Source organism: Eriocheir sinensis, unplaced genomic scaffold (assembly GCF_024679095.1).
Source record: "Eriocheir sinensis breed Jianghai 21 unplaced genomic scaffold, ASM2467909v1 Scaffold699, whole genome shotgun sequence".
NCBI classification, from domain to species: Eukaryota; Metazoa; Arthropoda; class Malacostraca; order Decapoda; family Varunidae; genus Eriocheir; species Eriocheir sinensis.
In genome coordinates, this window is record NW_026112052.1 from 168,425 (window position 1) to 180,256 (window position 11,832).

The following is an 11,832-nucleotide window of genomic DNA, read 5'->3' on the forward strand; positions in this document are numbered from 1 at the left end:
TTGGTGTCACCGGGCGGGGATTGAACTCGCGTCCTCCTGAACGTGGTGCCGTCACGCTATCCATTCAGCCACCGCCTCCCCAAACAGTACAGTAGTGTTTTTTTTTGTGCTCAAGGTATCGTCAGGGTCTCGAAGAAGTACCCAGAACACCAAAAACACTCTACTATGGCAGCATCCGTTAGTATTTCGCGCGGCTCTATTGGTAAAAACATGGCGCTTGTGAGATGAAATTGGCTAGACTCTCCTGTTATTTGGCTCTGGCGATGAGGTGTGAGAAGTGAGTGAGAAGTGAGAATCTTTGGCCCTGGTGATGAGGTGTGAGAAGTGAGTGAGAAGTGAGAATCTTTGGCTCTGGCGATGAGGTGTGAGAAGTGAGTGAGAAGTGAGAATCTTTGGCTCTGGTGAAGAAGTGTGAGAAATGAGTGAGAAGTGAGAATCTTTGGCTCTGGTGATGAGGTGTGAGAAGTGAGTGAGAAGCGAGAATCTTTGGCTCTGGTGATGAAGTGTGAGAAGTGAGTGAGAAGTGACAGTCTTTGGCTCTGGTGATGAAGTGTGAGAAGTGAGTGAGAAGTGAGAATCTTTGGCTCTGGTGATGAAGTGTGAGAAGTGAGTGAGAAGTGAGAATCTTTGGCTCTGGTGATGAAGTGTGAGAAGTGAGTGAGAAGTGAGAATCTTTGGCTCTGGTGATGAGGTGTGAAGAGTGAGTGAGAAGTGAGAATCTTTGGCTCTGGTGATGAGGTGTGAGAAGTGAGTGAGAAGCGACAATCTTTGGCTCTGGTGATGAGGTGTGAGAAGTGAGTGAGAAGTGAGAATCTTTGGCTCTGGTGATGAGGTGTGAAGAGTGAGTGAGAAGCGACAATCTTTGGCTCTGGTGATGAGGTGTGAGAAGTGAGTGAGAAGTGAGAATCTTTGGCTCTGGTGATGAGGTGTGAGAAGTGAGTGAGAAGTGAGAATCTTTGGCTCTGGTGATGAGGTGTGAGAAGTGAGTGAGAAGTGAGAATCTTTGGCTCTGGTGATGAGGTGTGAGAAGTGAGTGAGAAGTGAAAATCTTTGGCTCTGGTGATGAAGTGTGAGAAGTGAGTGAGAAGTGAGAATCTTTGGCTCTGGTGATGAAGTGTGAGAAGTGAGTGAGAAGTGAGAATCTTTGGCTCTGGTGATGAAGTGTGAGAAGTGAGTGAGAAGTGAGAATCTTTGGCTCTGGTGATGAGGTGTGAGAAGTGAAGAAAAGCAAGTCTGTGTCTGTCTTTAGTAATGGCTTCATAGACTTGAGTTGCCGAAATATCCTACCCCCGTTACGCCCTAGGAGGTGCATGGCCGACCGCTTAGTCACTCCTGTTCCCTGCCAGCCAAGGCGAATTTGTGTGTCACGCCGAGCACGTGTTTCCTTTGTAAGACGATCCCGGTGAGCACTGAGCCAGAATGGATGGACTCAGCTTAGCCATCTGACAAGCAGGGAACGTCCATTACGCCTCGTAAATATCTGACGGCTTCGCGCGATTACCGTGTTTGTATACTTGTTGGGCAAGCGACACAAACACACACACCAAAAAACTCCTCTGGTGCTGACTAGGCTCTGCTCTGCCACGCGCAAGTGCGGTAGGCTGAAGTGTAATAATCCTCGATTAGGCCGAAGGATTTTTCAGTTAGTGCTCCCCTTGAGGAAGGTGAATGGAGTGCGTGAAGTGCGCAGTTGTAAAATTCTGTGATGGAGTGTGATGGCGCAGCAGTACTCACAGATCCATTAATATGTAGCTACAAGCCTAAAACAGGAGGGCATGGTGATCACGAGCCCAGCACGTGATGAGACTGTGCGTGAACCATACACACATACACACACACACACACACACACACGTACACGGTATAGAAAAACAACAACTGACTGAAAAGTCTCGGGCACAAAGGGTAGCTCAGTATATTCTCGCGGCTCCCCAAGTCACTCTGTGTGCTCCTCGCCGCCAGGATTAATCGGTGCTCTTTCTCACCGTAAACAGTAGCAGTAAACCCTTAAAGGAACAAGTTATGGCAACGACGGAGATCAGTCGCGGCGATAACTTGCACCTGCAGCAGAAGAGTTAGATAAGCAGCCGTTCTCTAGCTCCCCGCCCGGACCAGCGTTGCCAAATTATCGTACTCATCGCATTGCATTTTCGTATTCTGACCGATAATTCTAGCAAAAAAAAACAAAAAAACATCAATATTTAACAGTTTTAAGGATAACTTTAGTTTTCTATCGTTATTAGTGTGGTTACGACAGTCTTGGAGCCTAAAAAAATGATAAATGTAATGTTCAGAGTACGACAGTTTGGTAAGGCTGGCCCGAACACCTCCCGCGGTCACTGCTACTAAACAGCGTCTCTTGCCCGAGTCGTCGTTTCTCTCGTAAAGGGTTTTATGAATGAGAAATATGGTGAAACTAAATATCAGGATCAGTAATGGAAGAATAAAGCAAGATTAACGGCTGCGTGAAAAATGCACATGACGGATGTAACCAAAAAATTATCCCTTTCATGCAGGAGAAAGATATACAGACATTTATGTACTACGTATGTATGGAGTGGTGTTAACCCAGTAGTAGAAAAATGGCCTTGAATAATAAGTCCTGAAAGATGAATCAGGAAAACGATGAATCAACACCGAGACAGTAAACTTGAATAAAGTCACACGTTCAAGGCAAGAAATCAACGCTGTTAAGGATCTCGTCACCAGCAGGCAGTGTGACGGTCGCTCTGCACTCATCACTCCACAGGAAAATCTTGAGAAATGTTAAAAAAAAGAGTAGATTGAAAAATAAGCTCATCTGGGGTCACGACAACGATGATGGTGATAATGACGATAACTATGCTGGTGCTGCTGCTGATTATAATAATTATGACAATGCATAAAGATACTCATGGGTAGAGAGAGATAACAAGGGGCCTGTACTCGATACTTGAATAACCCCTCTGTTAACTGGTCTGCACTAACTGCCGACAGGAAAGGAACTAGATTATAAATTTTTGCGCAAGATACATTTCTTTATCAAACAGTTACCGCGCCGACGCGAGGAAATAGCATTCTGGATTTAGTCTTCACGACCGAAAGCCACCTCATAACCGCATGTGAGGTAAGTGAGCCATTTGCAACCAGTGACCACAACATAATCAGATGCGTTTTAAATATTGAAACAAAAGCACGAGCAAACTCGCTCTTAATACCTAATTATAGTAAACCAAATTTTATGGACCTAAAAAGAGAATTGGCTTCAGTAAATTGGAATCATTTGCTCAACAACGTCAGCGTTCAATAAATGTATAATCGTTTTACTGCACAAATCACTGCGAGTGTAAATAAATTCATTCCACTCAAGCCACGAAGGACTGATAATCAAAAACCGTTGTGGAGGAATAATTACCTACAAAAAAATCATCGTCGAAAAAAGAAAACTGTATAAGCAATATAAGTTTTCACATAATTCACAGGATCATACTAATTACATCAATGTCAAGAGAGAGTGCGAAAGGAAAATCAGAAAACAGAAACGCGAAAATGAGATGAAAATATCACTTGATGCCAAGAAAAATCCAAGGTTATTTTTCAGTTACATAAGAAACAAATTTTTTTTTTTAAATAATATCGGCCCACTACTATTATGTGGCAATACGATTAATGATGATAAAGGCATGGCGTCGGTCCTAAATTCGACCTTTAGTAGCGTGTTTACAAAAGAGAACATGACATCGATTCCAGTCCCGAAGAAAATTTTTCAAGGCCCTGAAGAACATAAGCTTGCATTGACCGAAATTGATATCAGCGAAGTGCGTGCGTACCTGTAGAAAATAGATCCAAATAAATCTCCGGGCCCCGACAATTTATATCCTCGCGTGTTGAGAGAATGTAGTCAACAGCTAGAATTACCCATAATATTCAACAAGCTGATAGCCTTAGCACAGGTCAGTGTGCCTCTCGAGTGGAAAAAAGCCAATATTACCCCGATCTTTAAAAAAGGAGATAAAAAAACAAGCCAGTAATTATCGTCCTATCAGCCTTACGTCTGTCCTAATTAAACTCTTCGAAAAAATTATCAGGGATAAAATTATCACTTTCCTTGAATCAAATGATTTGATAATTGATAATCAGCACGGATTTCGTAGTAATCGGTCTTGCCTTACCAACCTATTAACTTTTTCCAACGATGTTTATACATGTTGGGACGCCCGAAGCCCATATGACGAAATTTACCTAGATTTTCAGAAAGCGTTTGATAAAGTTCCTCACGTTAGGCTTATTTCTAAACTGCGTTCCCACGGTATTAACGACCATCTATGTGCGTGGATTCATGACTGGCTCACCGACAGAGAACAGCGTGTAGTTCTTAATGGTGAAGCATCGGATTGGCATCCCGTCACCAGTGGCGTGCCCCAAGGTTCGGTCCTGGAGCCAACACTATTCATAATTTACGTGAACGACTTAGAAACTGATATTCTATCAAAAGTAGCCAAATTCGCCGACGACACCAAATTAAGAGGTACGGTAATGAACAGTCAAAGTTGCGAAAAGATTCAATCAGACTTAATAAGACTTGCCGACTGGAGCGAAAAATGGCAAATGAGTTTTAATGCAGATAAATGTAACGTAATGCACATAGGTGAAAAAAATCCTAACTTTAAATATCAGATTCAAGGACATAAGCTCAGTGAGGTAAAACAAGAAAAAGATCTTGGTATCATTATCAGTAACACTCTTAAAATGAGTGATCAATGTTCTGCAGCGAGTAAAAAAGCCAATATGATGTTAGGATTAATATCAAGAAACTTTGATTATAAATCACTCGAACTTATGAAGAGATTATATTTAGCATTTGTAAGACCACACCTAGAATACGATGTTTAGTTCTGGTCACCGAACTATATCAAAGATCAAGTTTTGCTAGAAAGGATACAGCGACGAGCAACCAAACAAATTCCAGCGCTCCGAAACTTGCCATATGACGAGCGTTTAAAGCGTTTAGATATGTTTTCCCTAAAAAAGCGAAGGATAAGAGGAGAATTAATTGAAGTGTTGAAAATCCTTAATGGATTCGACAACATTAAACCAGATAGTCTATTTCAGAGAGACACCAACACAATAACACGCAGCAACGGTATGAAGTTAAAGGGAAACCGATGTAACACATTGGTGCGCAAAAGTTTTTTCAATAATAGAGTCGTCGATCACTGGAATAGACTCCCACCGTCAGTTGTTAGCGCACAGAGTATCAATAGCTTCAAGTCTTCACTGGATAAGTACTTCAGGGATATAAGATTATACTGACCCTTCTTCGCATGTTTTCAGACAGATTGCAGCAAGACGTCATCCTAAATTCATATTATTCTCCCCAACAACCTAGATTGCAAGTAGCGTAAGTTAACACTAGAGTAAAGCAACAGTTAATGTCCGCATGACAGGTGGAGTGAGGTGTGGGTGCACTAAGGTGACAGGTTACTGGTGCCGTGCCTAGTACCGCCGGTAAAACGAGGATCAAGCCTCCACCTGTGCCCCTGAAACTACACATCACCCATCGTGAGTATTAGGGGGGCCCGTATTCTACATAGTGATTATGGTCGACCATAACTAACCGTCATAGCTAACAGAATTTATGACCGTCAGTAGAATCACCGTCAGAAGTCTTCTTCTTCTTCTTCTTGTCGTCGGCCATACCGCAGTAAATCAACAACACCGTGAGCCGCTAGAACGCACGGCTCACAATTTGTTAACTTTAAATTTATGGAATATAATATATTATTGACATCATTTTCTTTGATTTAAACTATTTTGACCTCATATTACGACTTTTGGGGAAGTTAGAAATAGTAAAATAGAAATTCGTTATGAGAAAATGCGCTGAAACGTATTCCCGTTGAGAAGTGTGTAAACAAATGTACCGCCCTCTCAGCTGTTCGGTAGTGTTTACTCACGGCCACCACAGCATGGATCATCAACCTAAAAGTCAAAGGAAGGCTAACTGGGGAGACGACGAGTCTCTCCAGCTGGCAATGTTATACAGGGACGAAGTCCATGTATTGAAGAGGATCTTCAAGACGGTTGGTGTTTCCAACCAAAAGAAACACGATGTATGGACAAAGATTACGGCCGACCAGAATGGACAGTTCCACCATGAGAGGACGGCCGTAGAGGTAAAGAAGCGATGGTTCACCATCACTTCTAAGTCAAGGATGAAGCTGAAGAACTTTCGAGATCATCGGAATGGAACTGGTAAGTAAGTTTTCATATATTAGCTTTAACTGATAAACACCCATTACACATTTTTTGTCTCATTCTGAGCACTTTGAATATCATATATATATATATATATATATATATATATATATATATATATATATATATATATATATATATATATATATATATATATATATATATATATATATATATATATATATATATGGTAAGGATTAATTTTAGTACCATGCCAGTATGTATGGGTAGGACACAAAGTAATGGGTTTAAACTGGATAAATTCAGATTCAACAGGGACATAGGCAAAAATTGGTTAACCAACAGGGTTGTGGATGAGTGGAATAGGCTTAGCAGTCATGTGGTGAGTGCCAATACAATTGTCACATTCAAAAATAGATTAGATAAATTCATGGACAGCGATACTAGGTGGGGTTAGATACACGGGAGCTTAGGATCAAAGGAGCTGCCTTGTTTAGGCCTTCCGGCCTCTGGCAGACTCCAACGTTCTTATGTTCATTACCTACCTTATGAAACATCACTAGCTCTTCATAAATCTTTTCTTCAAATGTTCAACAATCATGGAAATGCTTTCAAAATTCAATTCAAGGACTATTTATTATTGAAAATAGGGGATAATATTGACGAAAGAGTAGCATCCTTTGGCGGCCGCCGCGGCGACAGTGCAGCTGCAAAATATCTCGTAGAGGGTTTAGGGTGGGAGAGCATATTTAAACTTCTCCAACCGAACTTTACGACCTGCTAACATGGGGGCATCACCCCCCTCGACGCCCCCTTCTAACCAGGGGGGGCTGCACCACCCCATGGACCCCCCACCACATATATATGTCTTATTTCTGCGAGGAGGTATTTCTCACAACACCAGCTGCACCGTCGCCGCGCCCGCCGCCATAGGAGGCTACGCTTTCGTGAATATTATCCCCTATTTTCAACAATAAATAGTCCTTGAATTGGATTTTGAAAGCGTTTCCATGATTGTTGAACGTTTGTAGAAAAGATATATGAAGAGCTAGTGATGTTTCATAAGGTAGGTAATGAAATACTGACACGGTACTAAAATGAGTCTTGTGTGTGTGTATATATATATATATATATATATATATATATATATATATATATATATATATATATATATATATATATATATATATATATATATATATATATATATATATATATATATATATATATATATATATATATATATATATATATATATATATATATATATATATATATATATATATATATATATATATATATATATATATATATATATATATATATATATATATATATATATATATATATATATATATATATATATATATATATATATATATATATATATATATATATATATATATATATACAAACATGGATATTTATAGAAATATGTTGCAATTCCCATACTTGTTGCCATCAACAGACAACTGCTTGATGGAAATCAATCACATTGAAGTAGTTTTGTATTGAAAGAAACAGGATGCTATTTGCCATAAATTTTCGTTTAGTTTATATATATGGGTAAATCAGTTTAAGTTTGTAATGAATATTATTTAGAGTCCATTCTTACTCTTATTACTCGTACTTTCTTTCATCAGAGATGCCTGTAAGATAAAGTATGAAAGAGGAAGACACACACAACCTTGAATAGTGGTGGGAGTGCAGCAGCTATTTTTTTTTTTTTTTATAATTTTGTATTACAACAAAAGAGTTGGCTCAAGGGCAACAAAAAGTGTAGAAAAAAAGCCCACTAATTGCCGCTCTCACAACAGAAGATAGTATAGAGTAGTCAAAAGAGAGGTCAATTCCGGGTGGAGAGGTGTCTTGATACACTCTCGTTGACAGAGGTCAAGTTACAGGCAGGAGACTAAAACAAGTTTTATAACATCTCAGTAAAGTACCCGTCATAATCCACTTTAGCATTACATTCTGAGAAGACACTAATGTAGTGCTTTAGTAGTTGGGGAAAAAAGCAAAAAATACATGAATTTTTATTTTTTCCCAGGTGTTGGCCCTCCACCCCCTCCCCTTGACCCCATTGATGAACTTGTCGGGGACGTTTTGGGGCAAGACAGCGAGGTCATCACGGGATTTGAGGAGATTAATGACCTTGGACATCAAAGGACTGTCGACATGTATGTATCTATTTGTTTAATTTGTGAAGTACACTCTTTAGTTCTATTCTCATTTTTAAATATGTTCAGTTCTACTCAGCAAAAGTAATAAAAGCCTGTCATTTGCTTCAACCAGTATGTTACTAAACACTAGAAACAACTCATCACTTGGAAAGAACATATGAGAGATATATCTTTACTGTTGGAATAGATTGTTTAATTAAAGGCTTTAGTTCAAGTTAACTATACCTGCAGGTAACGTCAAAGCTACAGCAACTTCTGTCAATTGATGCAATCCTACCTTGGTTCATAGTACTTCTCAATTAAGGTGTATTTAATGAGTTATTGGCCTACCTCAGAATGAGGAAAAATAGAGCAAAGGTTCACTCCACTTACTTTTTTTATGTTTTAACGTAACCGCCTTTGAGTGTGATGCACTTCTCCAATCTCGTCTTCAATTATGTAATTCCATCCCTGAAGAATGGTGGGTGAATCACTTATGAAAAGTCACCGTGTAACTCAATAGAAAATGCTGAAAGGATGCCAGCCCATGCATTACTTGTTGGAACCTATACCAACATGTTACAGCATTGGCGGGCTCCTGTCTCCACTCCTTCTTTGTTAGGCCGAGAACTCATTGAATCCTCCTCTTAATATCAATCCCCTCAAAGATATGCAACTCTTCTAGACCTTATTGATTGTCATTAACTTAGTATGAGTATGCCTTCCATTTCCATAACACTATGCCGTATTTACTCCCTATATGTCAAAAATTTATTTGACAGGGAATAAAAAAAAATAAAACCACAAAAAAATGGGGGGAGAAATTATAAGAAAAATGCTACTCCTACTTACGAGGAGAGGACTAAATTACACAGGTAACAAATAAAAATATAAGTTAACCAGCAAACTAGCTTAAATAAAACGATGCTTTAAAGAGCTGCTTCGAATAGCGCTTCAGAGTGCGAGGGAAGGCAGCGAGAGAGGAAGCGAGCCTGTGAGAGGGAGCAGCTTAAAGCTTTTGAAAGAAGACGGGTCGGCGCTCCACCGTCGGGCTCGATATTTACTTAGACACGGCAAACAGTCGACGCCCTGGATTTCTACTACTTACTGCCGGGGTACGTCAAACTACAATACTGCTCCCGCATCACCAGCCTTACCAGATACGGCGAGCAGACACGACGCCCGGACTACTATACTACTAACAACTAGGATTCGTCGATCAACAATACTGCTGCCTGTCATTAACACCCTGATAGTTACAGCTAAGTACCTTTCTAGCATTAATCCTAATTTGGCCAAATAGGTGAGGTGTTAGGAGGGGAAAGAAATACGCACGACTCAAGAGAATCGAAGACGTTGCGTATGAAGCAGTACTGTACATGTGGTGCGTCATAACGTCCACGCGACAGAAGGGCACTAAAGTGTTCGGCACCACGAATAAGAGGTGTCGTTACGGAGCATGAAAACAACAAACCTCAGGTAAATTATATTAATAGTTCAGAATCACCTGAGGTTGTCATGCTAAATAAATTAACTTTCACAACAATTCACTAAATCATTACGTTTCGCCCTTTTCAGTGGTTTGTTTAGGGTACGAGGACAACATTCAAATAACTGGAATCCATCTCCCTTTTATGTGAGTAGAAACCTGAACACCTTTTTATAAACCCAGCATTTAACTGTGAGCCACACCTACGAAGGTGAGGGGATTTCAGAGGGTTTACCCCAATAAGTGGCTACATATTTTCCACACTAGTATATGAAAGGAAAAAGATACCCTATGGCAGATCTGCATTAGTTTATAACTGCTTATTTGTGCACCCATTTCATGACTTTGTACATTACTTGCAGTGAAGACGCAGCAGAGCCAGCAAGCCAGCTCTTCGTAGGTCAGGGAGGTGCTGAGGCACCAACAGTAATAATTGTGCCTGAGCCCACCCTGCAGCCACAGACTGAGGGGGGTGCCCGGGGGAAGGTGCCAGCTGAGGGGGATGCAGCAGCTGCTCAAGCAAAGGTGGCAGCTGCTGAGGAGGAGGCTGTAGCTTCAAGAGCTACAGCAGCAGCTGCACAGGCTGGGGAGGAGGCTGCACGGGCCATGAAGGCAGCCGCAGAGGAGGTGGCGGCTTGTGCTCGGGCCTTCACAGGAGCTGCGAGGGCGCAGGAGGCAGCTGTAAGGGCGCAGGAGGCAGCTGTAAGGGCGCAGGAGGCAGCTGCGAGGGCGCAGGAGGCAGCTGCGAGGGCGCAGGAGGCAGCTGCGAGGGCGCAGGAGGCAGCTGCGAGGGCGCAGGAGGCAGCTGCGAGGGCGCAGGAGGCAGCTGCGAGGGCGCAGGAGGCAGCTGCGAGGGCGCAGGAGGCAGCTGCGAGGGCGCAGGAGGCAGCTGCGAGGGCGCAGGAGGCAGCTGCGAGGGCGCAGGAGGCAGCTGTAAGGGCACAGGAGGCAGCTGCCAAAGAAAAAGCAGAAGCCATGCGTCTTAAATAAATTTTCCTCAAGTTACAAATTGAAAAGGAAAGGGGAAACAAATAATATACCTAATAAAAGTAGAAAAGGATGCACATAGTTATATGATTGTGAAACCTTAGTTGTACTAGTTTAATTATGCTTATGCGGGAATGATACAGTGTACAAATGCACTGGAAAAAGAGATTAAAATGAATGTGTAAAAAAAATGCAAAAAGAACACTAATGGAGAATAAAAAGGCAATGTGTAAAGAGCTAGGAAGGAAGGTGAGAAATGACTTTCAGAATAATAGGGAGATGTTCTTGAAGGAAGTGAAGGGAGCTTGAGAAAAGAATGAAAAGGTGTGTATGAACTATGAATGTAAAGGGTGTGAATAGGAATGTAATCGTAAGTGTGGAAGGTATAAGAAGATTGAAGGAGTACTATGAGTGTTTTTAGAGTATTGAGGGGAGGACTCCCCTTCTGGCTGCCGACCCAAGAGGTGTCTTGATAACTCCTCGAACCTCTTTCTTCTCAATTTCTGCAACATTCGCGGTCTTCGCTCTAATTTTCATTCTGTGGAACATCATCTCTCCTCCTCTAAACCTCACCTTCTCTTCCTTACCGAAACACAGGTTTCTGAGGCTACTGACAGCAATCTCTACTCTGTTCCCTCCTACTATCTCTATCCTAAATTTCAATCCAAAGCTGGATGTTGCGCCTACGTGCGCAACGACATCACTTGCTCTCGTGCCCACGACCTTGACTCTTCTGATTTTCCACCATCTGGTTAAGACTTCACTGTCATTCTATTACTAAATACATCTGTGCTGTTTATCTCTCACCTAACTCTACCAACTATGTAAAATTCTTTGACTATTTGAATTCTAAAGTGGAGCACATCTTGACCCACTCTCCCTTCGCTGAAATCTCCATCCTAGGAGATTTCAATGTTTACCACCAGCTTTGGCTTTCATCCTCTTTCACTGACCATCCTGGTGAACAAGCCTACAACTTTGCTATCCTCAACGACCT

At 41.4% G+C, this 11,832-nt stretch overlaps 1 protein-coding gene across 1 annotated transcript; it reads left to right on the forward strand.

Annotated features, from left to right (window-relative positions):
* Positions 1-8,258: 8,258 nt before the first annotated feature.
* On the forward strand, positions 8,259-10,838 carry LOC126993908 (tol-Pal system protein TolA-like). Its single transcript, XM_050853074.1, has 2 exons — positions 8,259-8,377; positions 10,211-10,838. Exon 2 carries the CDS (start codon positions 10,455-10,457, stop codon positions 10,836-10,838), a length of 384 nt encoding a protein of 127 aa, XP_050709031.1. The 5' UTR covers positions 8,259-8,377; positions 10,211-10,454.
* Positions 10,839-11,832: the final 994 nt, after the last annotated feature.